Source organism: Crocodylus siamensis, chromosome 4 (genome assembly GCF_052110815.1).
Source record: "Crocodylus siamensis isolate JL-2025a chromosome 4, ASM5211081v1, whole genome shotgun sequence".
In the NCBI taxonomy this organism is placed as follows: Eukaryota; Metazoa; Chordata; order Crocodylia; family Crocodylidae; genus Crocodylus; species Crocodylus siamensis.
This window is the reverse complement of record NC_143398.1, coordinates 126,288,161-126,303,762: the sequence shown is the minus strand read 5'-3', so window position 1 is coordinate 126,303,762 and position 15,602 is coordinate 126,288,161. Positions and strand designations below refer to the sequence as shown.

Sequence of the window (15,602 nt, the reverse complement as noted above, 5' to 3'; positions counted from 1 at the left end):
CCCATCTGGGCCCTATCTCAGGCCTCTCGGTGTTGGAGAATGGAGCTTCCGCTACACCCTACTAAGGCTCTCCTGGCCACGCAGGCCGCTGCCGCGCCTCAGAATCCCCTCAGAGCGCTTCCGAAGCGTTCTGCAGCCGGCTCCAACCTTCCAGAGCGTTCTACAACCAACTCTCGCGCTCCTCAGCATGCGCCGCCGCAGTTTCAAGGAGCTTAAGGCTAGACCATGCCCCACGAACCGCCTTTGCCAAAGGGAGCGCAGTAGGCGGACCTGCTTATTGGAGACCTGGCGCGGCTGGGCAAGTTCCTGTGTAGTGACGTCAGGCAGCGCCGCTTCTGTCCGCTGCTCGCCGGAACTGGGCGGGGGCAGCTATGGGGGCGCAGCTTAGTACGGTAAGCAGCTCGGGGGTCCTGGGAGTCCCTAGCGCGGGCGCGGGGTTCCTTCCTCTTCCAGTGGGTCTTGCAGCGCGGGGCCCTGCCTTGCAATGGCCGGTGCAGAGCAGCGCGTCTGACATTGCATTAGTGTGGCACCGCATTTGCATCACACCGCTCGGCATTGGCAGCGGCGCGGGCGGCTGCCTGGCTCTGGGGGTGGCGTGTCGGGTCCCTCCCCGCCCGCGGGCGCCACAGAGCGCTGGTTCGGGCTGGGGAGCGGCTTACTCACGGTGCTTGGGATCGGCTCTGAGTCGCCTTTTCTTGCCTTTCCGCCCCGGCCTGGCCAGCAAATGGCAGCGCCACAACTGCAGGGGGCTGTATCTAGCTGGGGAGGGGGCGCTCAGAGACACTCCATGGCTCGTGTAGGCAAGATCCTGCCATCTGACCGGTTAAGAAGCACCTCTCTACACAGCGAAGCCACCAGAGGAAATGAATCCTGCCTTTAGGAGACTGCTTCCTTTGAACCTCCCCTGGTTGTCCTCCATGTCATGCCCACTTTGTAAGGCTCAAGCCATGCTTTCCTGGCCCAGGTGCAAAAGTTGCAAAATCAGTCACCTGTGGCATCGGAGCAGAGTCAGGTTGCACCCAGGAGAGAAGTGGGGGCCTGGTAACGTTGTAGGAAAGGTCCTGGGGAAGCTCTGCGCCTTCGGTTTTTTAATATCTTCAAGAGAGATGCTGCGGCTCTGCCCTGCTTGAAAATCAGGTTTAAGAAAAGCCATAATGCAGCAGCAGGCATCAGGACAAATCTTGCTTAATGCTCTTATGGTGGGAAAGCAGTTGGACAGTGTTGTTAAAAATACACAGATACAGCAAATACTCTACATGTGGTCAAGGAATCGTATCTCGAATTTAAGTGTAATTCAGAAAGGTAAGCAAAGGCCCCTTTAGAGGTGGAGACAAGGACTATTTTGGGCTCCCTTAGGAGTAATTGAACTGCCCTTAAATCCAGGAATATGCTTTCAGCTTAACTTTTGAAGTGGAGTATCAGCTATCTGATGGAAAAGTAGCCTATTTTATAAAAGTAATTTTCTTTTTGCAGGTTTGATGTATAGAAGCAATAAAGCTACCAAGTGAAGAGTCCAGGGAGCTGATTTTTTTTTTTTTTTTTTTGTAGTTGAAAATTAACTCTTGTCTATCTTGTGCAAAACTGAAGTACCAATGTGCTTGTGTACTAAAGCTTTAACATGTAGGAAAGCAACAGGATGGCATTTTAGCTGTATCTGGCTGCTTTATGGTTCTTAAAAGTAAATGCATCTAGAGACTGGTTGTGTTCCATGTATGTTCAGAATATTTATTTTGGTCTGTGCAACTTTTTCTGATGGGCTTCTCTGCCTTACTTTGAATTTTTAAGGTCACCATTCATGCCTTTATAAATAAAGTAATGCAGATATATTCCAGAGATAATAAATCCTTTAATGATCTAGAAAGGAAGAAAATATTAAGTTATCTGACTAGTCATTAAGCACTCATAAAAAGATTATTCTGTGACATTCTAGATATGCATGTGCACGATACATGCGGAAATGCTAATATGAACTCTGAATGGATGAGGAATAATAGAGTTCTTGATTCTTGTAATTTATCTCTGATTTATTTATTTGCCCTAAGGTTTTCAAAACAGTCGCCTTGCAGTTGTGACTCATGGCAGAGATTTTTTGCAGAGTCATGTGGCTTGCTGAGAGATAGGCTTGTGTTGGAGAATGCTAGCAGTCATTGGCATGCAGCAGTGCCATCTTCCAACAGCTGCCTGGTTTATTGTATCCCTTTCCCATCCTCCAGTGCACCTGTTTAACTATTTCAAACTCTGTGGGTGTTTGAGGAGGACCTGAAGGAACTGGCTGGGGGCAGCTGTGAAGTACAGGCATACCTCGTTTTATTGCACTTCGCTTTATTGCGCTTCACAGATAATTGCGTTTTTTACAAATTGAAGGTTTGTGGCAACCCTGTGTCGAGCAAGTCTATCGGTGCCATTTTTCCAACAGCATTTGCTCACTTCGCATTTTTTAGCAATAAAGTATTTTTTAATTAAGGTATATACATTGTTTTTTTAGACATAATGCTATTGCATACTTAATAGACTACAGTATAGTGTAAACATAACTTTTATATGCACTGGGAAACCAAAAAATTCGTGTGACTCGCTTTATTGCAATATTCGCTTTATTGCGGTGGTCTGGAACCGAACCTGCAATATCTCCAAGGTATGCCTGTATGTAACTTCAGCTGCTGCTGCTAGTAAAGGGGAGGGCACAGATGCATGAAAGATAAAGGCATAGTGACAGATGTACCTTCCCCTGTCCTCCTTTCCTCCCAAAAACTAATGAAAAGAGCCTCTCCTGGTAACATGAATGGGGTATTTTCTGGGGCATGGGGATGAAGTAGCAGCTGATCACCCTGGGGATATTGTACTAAAAAGCTTGTTCCTTGTGTATATTATGCTACAACTCCATGACAGAGTATTTTGCCACAATAGAATATTATAACAAATTTCAGAATTTGGCTGGTAGATGCACTCCCTTCAATTATTGCCTCCTCAGGTAACCCTAGGGCCGCAGTAGCTGCTGGCTAAACTTGTGCTTTGCAAAGGTTGTAAATCTGAACATTTTCATTGCCTGCCTATGACCACCCCCTCGTGCAATAGCTGAGAATCCAGGTGCCATAATAAACTAGAGCTTTCGTTAATGTTCTCTTATTTTTTCCAAAATGGCGTCTGACTTTGCTAATAAAAGCCCTTATTTTGTTGTGACTTTATCCTTTTTCAGGGCTGTGCATGATTGGAGACTATGACTCACTAAAGCTAGAGAGAGAGAGAGTTTTGCCTTCTCTTGAACGCTTAACTGCTATACACTGATATAGTCTCCATGACTTCAGTGAAGCTATCTTAATGCCCTATGAAAAGAGCACACAGAATAACATTGTTTGTCCTGCTAGTATGTTTATAATCTTGTCTCAGTAAGGAGGATAGATTACTTTGGGGAGGGAGAGTACCTCTGCTGAGTCCAGCTGCCTAATTGGAACATATCTAAATAAAGATTTTCCTTTCACCCTGCTTGAACAGTTGGGAATAAAGCCCAGATCTGCTTTGCAGATTTAAGACAACTACATCTTTAAGGTCACTCTTTTATTTCAAGCCTAAAATGTCATCTATCTTAAAATTATTTTATCACATTCAGTAGTAATCTTGTCACCAGAAATTAAAAGAAAAAAATAAACTTGACCCATTTCTCTTTGGCTTGCTTTATTCCCCCTCTCCCTCCCCCTCCCCCAGCAAACCCCTATCTTTTATCACATTTGCAGTTATTCAGTGTTCTTCGTGGAGCTGCTGTATTCTAACTGTCTTGTAGCAACAATTAAGTCTTATCTTCAGTTCTACCGGAAACAGATATGTGTGGGACTTTCAGATAAAGATGTTAATGTATTTTAATTCTGCAGAGAAAAATTTAGAAAGAAAAGGATAAAGCTGCTTCCTCCTCACCCCCCATTTTGTTAACAGATATGACAGCATACTTGAAATGATCTAATATCAATAGTAGTATGGTGGCAGGTCCAGTTACCTTCTGACAGGTTGCTCTGCTATCCACTAGCTGTATCATGTTTAAAGGAGTATGGTTCTTAAAGAGCTGATCACATTATTCTTTAATGAAGTGAAAATGGGAAATGACCAGTCATGTCTTGAATGCTCTCCGTGAGTAGCAATGTGAAAATGCAACATGTAAAACTAAAGAAAAAGTCTTACTTTTGGAGTTCTTGTTTCTGCTTTCTTCCCCAGGGGAAGGAAGTCTAGGAAATTCACAAGGAGATCTCCATGTTCTTTCTGTCCCTCAAAGACCTTACAGAGGATATAATTCACTTCTATACGTGGAACTTACTGCTGCCCAGAAAGCTTATAAAAGGTTTAAGAGTCATATGTCATACTTGTGTGGACCTGCAAAAGTACTCTGCAGAGGTGTATGCCACCCCTGACATGACTAAATGATAGCATTGAAAATAAGAGGCAGAATATTTTCATCTACCCAGGTGTCTAGATTTGGATAATCACTAGCACGCAAGTATGAAGAAAGCAAAATATAGTACAACCTCATTATAATAAACCCCATTTGTAACCCCATCGGCAGAAACCAGTTTTTTTCATTATTATGATGCAGCACACTTGACTAACCCTATTAAAACAAATGCCCCCTCCTAACAAAATTATTCCCACAGTCTTGCAGGGCTCTGTTATGATGAGGTTTTACGGTATTGTATGTCCAAACAATGAATGCCAGGTTATTTGTGTGCTGAGTCTACCATCTGGGCATTTACAACAACTGCAAAATATGCACATTTTCTGTATGCCGATGCTGTAAGTATGCAAAAAAAATTTTTTTTCCATGGATTATTTGATATGGCCCTTACCATAGCATTACTTCACTTTTAACCAAACAGTAGTGTTGACCATCTTCCTGTGTTATTGCAGCTGGGAGGTATTGTGATTTATCCAGTATGGCTAGTTTATACCTTCATCATGCGGCTCTTCAGGAAACCCCATCCAGCAATTACCTTGCAAGACCCTGAAGTGAAATATGCATTAAGACTGATTGACAAGGAGGTAAGTAAATGCAACACTGAGGACCTTGACAGTGTTCCATATAGCATCTAATAGTCATATCATTCTAAAACTTGCATAATGTCATAAGAATATCATGTCCTATTGGGAAATTGTAGAAGTTAAGTTCTCTCAGAAAGCTGTGAATGCTGATACTTAAATTAAGCAAAGCTTGTAAATACTCTTTAGGTAGGTTAGCTGAGGGTTATGATGCACATTCTTATAAACGTGATGCCACCTAACTTTTCTAAATTCTATTCTTTACTGCTTTATTTTCACCTATGGTGTGTTACAGTGGGAAACACTTGTTTAGATATGAATAATTTACAGTAGTCATTTGTCACTGGTGGGCCATACTGTGAAGCATGTCCCTGAATTCCTAAAATTCGCAGGATTAGAAATGGTTAGAAAACGTACAAAATAAAGAATAATAGTGTAGCTGCTTATGCATAACCTGCTATGTAGGAGCTGCAGAAAGGGTTGTTGCTGGCCATCACTGCTGTTGGATATCCATGCTTGAATGCATTATGGAGAGGTGTTAAGTGTTGTGATCCCACATGGTGCTGAAGTCTTTTCCATTCATCTTGGTAAACATGGATGATGCTCAGCACCTCTTGGGAGTAGCTTATCCCAGGCTTTCACAGGATCAAACCTTAAAAGGAAAACACATTACTTCTTTGGGAACTGAACGTTTGAAAACCTGGACGTGTTGGTTTCAAAATGCCTCATGGGTATTGTCATTACAGGCCTACAGCAGGATTTATGTCCCATGACACTGGAATCATGCAGCTGTTGTGATGCATTGCCTCACACCACAGTTTTGGTGAGGAGCTAAACTTTCCATGGAGGGATGCCTTATGAGCAGCTCTTTAGTCACAGTGCAGATCCTATTTTTGAAGCTGGGAGTGTCAAATATTTCTCAAGAAACATGTTTGGAAGCAAAAGATACTTTGGAAAACACACTGGCTTTAAACTCATTTTAGCAAGAATCAGTTTACTAAAGAGTAATATTCGTATTTACTCTCCAGTGTTGCCAAACACTTATTTTAAAATGCATTAAAAAGTTACAGTGAGTGAAAACTGGAGGGGAAACCAGCTTGGGTTCAAAGCAGGTATATCATGCCTGACTAATCTAGTCTCTTTTTATGACCGGGTTACAAAACACCTGGATGCAGGAGTAGGGGTAGATATCGTTTACTTAAACTTCAGGAAGCCCTTCGATACAGTATCTCACCCCATACTGGTGAACAAATTAAGAGGCTGTGACTTGGATGATTACACAGCCCGGTGGGTGGCAAATTAGCTAGAGTGTCATACCCAGAGAGTGGTGGTGGATGGGTCGGTATCGACCTGGAACAACGTGGGCGGTGGGGTCCCACAGGGCTCGGTCCTTGGACTGATACTCTTCAATGTCTTCATCAGTGACTTGGACAAGGGAGTGAAGTATACTCTGTCTAAGTCTGCGGATGATACAGAACTGTGAGGAGAAGTTGACACACCGGAGGGCAGGGAACAACTACAGGCAGACCTGGACAGGTTGGACAAATGGGCTGAAAACAATAGAATGCAGTTTAACAAGGAGAAATGCAAAGTGCTGTACCTAGGGAGGAAACATGTCCAGCGCACCTACTGCCTAGGAAATGACCTGCTTGGTAGCATGGAAGCGGAAGGGGATCTCAAAGTCCTAGCGGACTCCAAGTTGAACATGTGTCGTCAGTATGATGAAATCATCAGCAAAGCTAACTGCACTTTATCATGCATCAGCAGATGCATGACAAACAGAACCAAGGAGGTGATACTTCCCCTCTGTCGGGCACTGGTCAGACCGCAGCTGGAATGCTGCATGCAGTTTTGGGTGCCACACTTCAAGAGGGATGTGGATAGCCTGGAGAGGGTCCGGAGAAGGGCCGCTCGTATGGTTAAGGGCTTGCAGGCCAAGCCCTACGAGGAGAGACTAAGGCACCTGGACCTCTTCAGCTTCCTCAAGAGAAGGTTGAGAGGCGACCTTGTGGCTGCGTATAAATTCATCATGGGGGCACAGAAGGGAATTGGTGGGGCTCTGCTCACCAAGGCACCCCTGGGGCTCACAAGAAATAATGGCCATAAGCTAGCAGAGAGCAGATTTAGACTGGACATTAGGAAGAACTTCACAGTTAGAGTGGCCAAAATCTGGAATGGGCTCCCAAGGGAGGTGGTGCTCTCCCCTACATTGGGTGTCTTCAAGAGGAGGTTAGATGGGCATCTGGCTGGGGTCACCTGAACCCAGCACTCTTTCCTGCCTATGCAGGCAGTCGGACTCAACGATCTATTGAGGTCCCTTCCAACCCTAACATCTGTGAACGTAAGGTTTTAGACTAAAAATGTCCATCACCATCTGTAAACATTTCAGTCACCTGGATTACAGTTGGCCTTTTGTTAGTTAGGAGATGCGGCTCATTCTGTTAGAAATGTTGCTTCCTAAAGCTTATATCCTAGTGGGAGAAAAACTGGCTAGAAAGATTTCTCCATGCACATTCATCATCACTACTGTCCTCTCAGAGATCAAACTCCCAACTCCACCCACAACATAGCCTGGCCTAAATAAGTGGCTAGTCATATTAGATGCAGATGTTCACAACTTGAGAATCTCTCTTCTTTTTAGCTTTCTAAGATTTGTTAATGAAATTGCTATTATTGTCATAATTGGCTTCACTGTTTCCACTCCCTTGAAGCAAAAAATGGCAGTAAATACCAGTGCCCTAGAGCTAAGGTTTTAGGCTGCCCACGGACACCACTGCATTTGTGTACATTCCATTCATATTTAGAAAGTTGTTCTTTGTAAACACACAGCCTAGAGACACAGTATGGGTATTGTTTTTTTTTAATGCGAGTTTGTGTGCGAGTCAGCCCTACTGGAGAAATACCAGCTCATGCAAGATGATGCATCTTTTTGCCCTGCCCTCTGTCCTGCATCTCAGCCCCTGCTACCATGGTTACTGTCACAATGAGGGGTATTTTCTGGCTGAAGTAAAAGCTAGTAATGCTACCTGATTGTGTTGTCAGGTGAATTAGCAAGCACTAGTTCCCAGATCTCATGTGATGTGCTTTAACATTATTGTGCAGGGAATGTAAAAGCCCCAAATTTGCTTTCCAATGTCTAAAAGAAGCTGCCAATATTCCAGTAAGCAAGCTAGGCAACTAACTATAATCATCTTGTGCATTATTTAAAAATAAATAACCCTGGGGCTGAGAATACATATAATGTTTTTGGATGACATGGGTAGATAAAATGGTGCATTGCAATGGCACCAACAAATGAAGTTGTTGCATGCAGGGCTTCAGGCAAAATAAAAGGGGGGTGGGGCTCCAGTTTTGTAGGTGAATTGCTTTCAGGAGGAAGTTGTGCACATGCTTTTGTTATATACCTTATTACCTACAACTTAAAGTAGAACTCTGTGATGGTGGAAGAGTGAAAAACCCAGGCCTTGTCAGCACTACAAAAGATGCAGAAGAGGGAGCTCTTAGTGTAAACAGACCAAATGGATAGCTGAAACAAACTATGCTATAGCCGGGTCTTAACAACTTGGCAACACCCAGGCTCAATCACTAAATTTGTAGAGCCAGGCCCAGGCATAGTATTATGCATTTAGAATTCTTGGAAACTTTTAGTGTCTTTGGAAGCAACCTCTTAAGATGCATTAAAATTCTCTTATTTGGACATCCTTTGACCTTTCTTCCAGTGGAGTTAGGCAGAGATGACCATAGCAGAGTGTGGGGCCCGAGGCAAATCGGCTTGTGTAGGGCCTGGAGGCGGGGGGGGGGGTGGCGGCGGCGTGCACAGGGGAGGGGTGGCAAGCAGCCAGGCACACAGCTGGCCTGGCTTCATGGGGTCCCCCAAAGCATGGGGCCTGGGGCAGTCACCCCAATTCACACCCCGCCCCCCCCCGGGGACAGCCCTGGAGGTAAGTGTGTGGAGAAAAGGCAACTTAAGTAACATGTTACGTTGACTGTTTCATTCTTTCTGGAAGCCCTGAAAAACTGATCTTAAATTTTCACACCATTTAAAATCTGGCTAAGCAGTTTGTAAATCCTTAGCCCTTATGAACTACACCCCTGATATTCTGTTGCTAGAACTTTCCTACTAAATCAACAGTGAGTAATTTGGCTACACTTCTTGATTAGTATTAAGTCATGTACTGCAAGTATTCCTAAGCATGTGTAGATAAGCCCTGTTTTTGGCTAGATCGCTTCCTGGGACTCATCTCTTGTAGGAATCAGTTTCTTACTCTGCAATTATCCAGTTTCCTCAAATGGATCCTCAAGTTAGTCATAGGAACATTGCAAGGGGCCTCCTGGACTATCAAGTCCAATTCCCCTTCCTTGCAAGTCATCATTTACCTATTGAATGCCCAAATTGCCACTTCAATCCCTTACACAAAGCACTAAATACCCAGAACACCCCAAGTTTGCTTCACAGTTCAAGGCAGGGGAGATGAGGGAACTACCAGTGCCCTGCCAGTGAAGCAATAGGGAAGTTGTGCTGCTGCTACTTGTTCCCCTGGGAACGCCTGTGTCGCATGCGCTCTGGCACGCAGCAGGTTACCCGGGATGGGGGAGGGGAGGCTGGAGTCAGCACCTTTTCTGGCCCCTACAACCTTACCCAGGGTCCTGGGGGCCAAGGAAGCTGCAGCTGGGAGTCTGCCGGCAGCTGGAGTGCAGCTCCAACCAGCCAGGCTCTGGTTTTGGGTGGCACATGCTGCTGCCACATGTGCTGCCTCACCTTTTTTCCCATGCTGGTTTTTTTGACCCCAGGATCTCCCAGGCTCAAAAAAGACCTCTGTGCTACAAGGTAGCAGCATGGAGAACACCTGAATGTGTGTTGTGTGGCACTGCAGACCACATACTGCACAGCTGTGCTCATCTGGACATGGCCCTAGAGCCTAGATTCGTCAACTAGTATGACACTTAATGGAAGAGCAAAACACTATAACCAGGAACTATGGAGTTTTCTAAGTACCTCCAGGAGCATGATCACACCCCAGTCTGAATCCACTTTCTTTCCCCACCCCCACCAGCTCTTGCTGTACCCAGTGTCCCAGTCCTTCAGAGGAAAATTAATATTTTCCCTCCCCTGCTCATAAGCAGCCAGTAGCACTTTTAAATGGGGGAGAAAGATTCCTTCCTGGTCCTTACTGACAACCAAGCAAAAGCCCTGAATCATGGGATTACTAGACACCTACCACTTAACAAAAGAGTTGCTTCTGTAGCCCAGCATAAGAACTGCATATACGTGACTTCACATATTTCACCTACAAGTTGTTGAGCCAAAACACCATCTCATCATACCAGTCACTTCCATAGATTTACCCAGTTCAGTCTAGAGGCAATTTGGATTCTTTGCTCCCACTACTTGGCTCTGAAGATCATTCCAAAACCGTTCTTCTCTGATAGTTTGATATCTTCAAGTTATCAACAAGCCAGTATTTGTTTTTGAGCCTAAAACAGTGCCCTCTTTTTTTTGACATTCACCCCATGAATGTACCTATAAGGGGTGATGGTATCCCCTCCCAGTCCCCATTTTGCTAAATTAAATATGTCAAGCTTCTTTAAGAAAAGGCCTCCATTCATTGATCCCATTTTAGAGACATTTTCTTTGAATTTGTTTCAGTTTAAGGGTTTTTTTAACATTGGAGACCAGAACTGCACACAGTATCTTAAATGGCATGAAGAACTATATATGGAAATTATAAGTACTAGATATGGATTGTTTGTGTAAGGGCTACAAAGTAATTGATAGCCTCAGAGTTCAGTGTCTCTTTAGTACTACTGTTTTTTCCTATTTTACATCTTTTCCAGATTACTGACTTGATCCAATTTATGACTGTAACTTTAAGCAGTACAAGAAATTACTCTTACTTTCTTTCTGCAAAGAATACTTAATGTTAAGATGCCAGCTTGAATAGAAAAAAGTGCTTAAAAGTACACCATTCCCTTGAAAAGTTACTCTGAAGTCACTGCAAAGATCTGAAGCTAGCAACAGTTTTAATCTGTTGTTTTGGGGTTTTTTTCCTTATGGCTCTTTCGTATTGCAATTAAGGGAACTTCTACCTACATTATCTTTAAAACCACTGGGCTGACAAAGGAGACCAATTTGATACTCCCTAATCCTTTTTCATATGTCTACTGGTATCCCCATCAGGCATCTTCTGAATTAGAATTAACTAATTAATCTACTGATTGTGATTATTTCTGAGACTTCTGGCATCCTGTTTTCCCTTTTATCTAACTTTAAAAGTACAAATGAACTATTTAGATTGCCCTTATACCAAACATTCCAAAAGGTAGAATATTACGAAGTTACTGCGCAGTCTAACTTGCAAATAATTCTTCATTGAGCTTTGCTGTTAATGGTTTAAACTTAAATCTCAGAGGTCTTAAATAGCTTCTCTGTGGGTGAGTCTACACAACATGCTATGTTGCCACAGCAGTGAGCTACAATATAGCTCATTGCCTTCCTGACATAGCATCAGCGGGCACAAACTGTAACATAATGCAGCATCTAAAAATAACCATACGGCACTGGGACTGCATAGTAGGGTTGCGCGAGGCTTCGGATTGCGCTTCGGATGCTTTGGCGTCCGAAGCAGCATGCCTGGATCCAAGCCCGGGCTCAGTTAAGCTGTCCGAAGCAGTTCGGAGCTTTGAAAATGCTTCGGATGCTGAAAGTGAAAGTTAGAAGAGGGAGGGAGAGTGGGAGGGCGGGAGGGGGAGCAGTGGGGAAGACTGATGTGTAGGTGGCCAATGAGAAGGATTTCTCTCTGGCTGCCTTTTCAATGACAGTGTCTGTGGGGAGGGACTAGAAACAGCATAAAAGCCTCTTTGGAGGTATGCTGTGCCTTTTCCCAGCTTCAGCTTGTTTGCTATACTCAGTAGTTGAACTTGTCTGCCTCCTTTTTCTTGTTAGAAAGGATTGGGTAGGACTTAGCTTATCTTAGCTTAGCTATTCTGTTCAATTACTTATACTATTACTATTCAGTTCATTTCTTTGAATTTATATTTGCTCTTTTTTTTCTTTTTGGAAACTGAAAAAAGAAAGCTGTATTTTCCCTGCCAGTGTGATCCATCACTGTGCAGGGAGGTACACAGATTGCACACACACACACACGTGCACACACAATAAAGGGAAATCAGATATTCATAGGAGAAGACAGGTAGACAGCACACAATTTTTACCTAACTCTTAACACTGAAGCAAACAATCAAAGAAGAGGCCAGTGCACACATGCAACAGAGGGAATAAAACACACAATACAAAAGGATTGACGCGCACACACAGACCTTTTCCAGCACAGGAAAGATCAATATGAAACGTGCTGGAAAGGCAGGTACCAGGTCTTTGGGCAGGGGAGGGAGAGGGGGTGGGGGGGAAGTTAGAGCTGCAAGCCCCTCCCTACCCCCATCCTCTCTCTTCCCAAGCAGCCATGACATCAATGCTGCCAGGGGGAGCAGTGTCTGCACCTGACACCCCTGCACCAGCACCACCTATGCTCAGTCCGGAAATAGGCACCAGCAGTGGAATCGCTGTCTCCTCCACCCCAATTTCATCTATCAGCATGAGCCTTCCGCTGCCAGAGGAGGACCTGGACCTGGACCTGGAACCAGGGATGCTGAGCACACTGGCTCAAGCAGTTCTGGGAACTGAGGGGGAATCAGAGTACTGGAATACAGAGTACAAAATGGAAATGGGGGAGGCATCAAGGGACAGGCTGGGGTGGGAGGGGAAAAGGGGATGTAGTGCAGGTAAAAGTGCAGAGGTGCCTGTGGTGTCAGATGTCCGGCAGGGTGCAGTGTGCCAGAACTCCGCTGTGTGTATTGAGTCCATGGGTTTTTCTGTACCTACTACCTAGGAGGCTGATGAAGTGCAGTTCATAGGCCCAGCTCTGAAAAGTGGTTTGCATTGTAATTTGTTCCCTCTCAGGAACAGGCCTGAGAGACTAGAGGCAGAGTGTTTTTTTAGTGAGGAATGCGCCTCCACAGGTAGTTAGGTTTTGTTGTCTTTGATAGATTCTGGTGTGCAGTTTGTGGAGTACTGGAGATAGCTGGCAGGTTTTGTGTTTTGAGCTGTAGGAAGTTGGCTTCAGTTCTGGTGATGAGGTTAGGTGCTTGTTTGAATGTACAAACCACTTTTCAGAGCTGGGCCTATGGGGCCTCCCTGTGTGCCCCAAGACAAAGACGCAGTCGTCCAAGCACCCACCTACATCACGAGTTTTGCCTGGCAGCAGCTTGAGGTACAGTTCCCCCCAAACCTGGAACCCTGCATCAGTCTTCTTGAAACTTGGCATGTTTTGTGGCCTGAGCAGGGGCCACCACCCCTGCAGTTTTCAGCCCACTGCACCTTAACATGCACAGGGTCATCTGTGTCACGAGTTTTGCCTGTCAGCAGCTTGAGGTGCAGTTCCCCCCAAACCCCTGCACCTTGAAACTTGGCATGCTTCATGGCCTCACCAGGAGCTACTATCCCTGTAAGTTTCAACCAAATCAGAGACAAAACAAAGTTACAGATATTTAATTGATCCCCCATTATAGCCTATGGCCAGATCTCTGAGGCAGTGCCGAAACTTTAGGGCAGCTTCAGCTGGATCGAAGCGGCAAACCAATCTGGAGCTCCAGATTGGATTGCTGACATCTGAAGCGGCCGGATCGAATACCTGCCTACTCGCACAGGCCTACTACATAGTACCAGTGGGTACTGCATTTAGTGCATTTAGTACTGGCTAAAGCAGTTCTAGAGGTGCACCAATATATTAGTCACATATTGAATGGGGCACTGATAATAGGAAAATTAACATTATCAGCAGTCACCTTTTTTTGGCTGATAATGTCACCAATAAATGCTGCATGCACGTGGCCAAGAATGCAGCCTGGCAGCTTGAAGAGCAGCATCCTGCTGGCAAGTCTGTGGAGGAAGTGGGAGTGGGGGGTGAAGGTTGAGGCCCCCACAGTGAGAGAGGAAGAGGGGTAGGGGCTGCCCAGCCATGGTGGTTAATAGGATCCCAGGGCTGGGAGCAGGACAGAGCCACAGGCAGCTTGTCCCAGGGGTGTGGGGAGGGGGTGGAGAGGTGGGCGACTACCTGCCACTGCATGCACCTCTGGGGGAGACATGGGGGGCATGTGCCCCCCTGGATTTGTGCAAGTGACAAGAGTGGGCTGTAGCCTCGGGACCAGGGGCGGTGGTGGTGCTGGGAGGGGTGGCTATTGGGTGGGGGGGCTACAGGGAATTTTGGGGTGGCTATCACTCCCCAAGTTCCTCCCCCCCAGCACCACCCCTACTCATGACACTAGGGCTTCTGAGGAAAAGGCAGCAGAGCAGGGTGCCCTGGGTGGGGGTGGGGGGGCTATAGCCACCCCTCCCAGCACTGCTACCACTGCCTGCCCACACAGCTGAGCTCTGCCTATCTCCAGCCCAGACCCTTGCTGGGAAGAGGCCGGAACAGCCCCTGGTCCCAAGCCCACAGCAGGCAACCCACCCTCGGCCCACGCACAAATTTGGGGGGGCACATGCCCCCCATGCCTCCCCCAGGGGTGTGCTCAGTGGTGGAGAGCCACCCTGCAGACCCCACAGATGTGCTGCCCGTGGCTGCGTCCCAGCCCCAGGGTCGCATTCATTGACCTGCATTGGCAGCGCCTGCTCCTGCCCCACACCCTCCCTTGCTGTGGGGGGGCATCTCTCTGCCCCCTGCACTCCCCCCCCCCACCTTCCTCCCCACAGACTTACTGGCAAGAGGCTGCTCTCCAAGCTACATTCCTGTAAATTAGCTGATGGATCAGTATCTGCCAATATAGCCGGTTAATAATCGGCTATTGGTATCAGTCAAGAGAATCTTTAGCGGTACATCCCTAGCAAGTACTAAATGACTGCATAGTACCAATGCTCAGTCAGGGGCATATGTATGTCTGTATTGTGTGTGTCTTGCTTATATTCAAAGTTAGTCTGATATTTCTGTTATATGGTGTCAGATGTTTATGATTTGGAAAACAGTAGGACTTGTAAGGAATTTGAATGGAAAGTGATTTTTGACATAGCAGGGAAAGAGTGCTGAATAAATTATCTTGATCCTTGGTGTACACATGCCATTGAAACATTTTGCGTGGATTAGTGCTGGGTTGCCCAAACTTTTCACCCCTTGGGCTGCATGGGCAGTGCCTGATCAAGCCATGCAGTGCTTGGATATTTGGCAGTAAGGGTGGAGTGCCTGTGTTAATTGTCACTGCTCTCCTGCAGCCAAATTTATCGACCTGTAGGGAACCCTGTGGGCTGGATGTCATGGCTCTGCAGGCTGGATTTGGTCGGTGGGCTGGGAGTTGAGCACTCCAGGATTAGAGGGAAACTAACTTACGAAAATAGCTTTGACATGTCTATCTTAAACTACCAACAATGGGATTTACTTCTCCTTTGTCTTTCAGGAAGTTAGCCATGATACAAGGAGATTTCGTTTTGCCCTTCCAACTCGAGAGCACATTCTGGGTCTCCCTATAGGTACGTATTTACATTGGTAGCCTGGTTTTTCTTCATAATGAATCCGCGATTTGTTAATTTTAAGTGG

At 45.7% G+C, this 15,602-nt stretch overlaps 1 protein-coding gene across 1 annotated transcript in view; it reads left to right on the top strand.

The window, feature by feature from the left end:
- The first annotated feature begins 233 nt into the window (after positions 1–233).
- Positions 234–15,602, top strand: part of CYB5R3 (cytochrome b5 reductase 3) — a 28,704-nt gene continuing 13,335 nt past the window's right edge. The window contains exons 1-3 of the mRNA XM_090043717.1: positions 234–392; positions 4,891–5,022; positions 15,463–15,535. Coding sequence (XP_089899843.1) covers positions 372–392; positions 4,891–5,022; positions 15,463–15,535 — 226 coding nt within the window. The 5' untranslated portion in view covers positions 234–371. The remainder of the gene's footprint in view (positions 393–4,890; positions 5,023–15,462; positions 15,536–15,602) is intronic.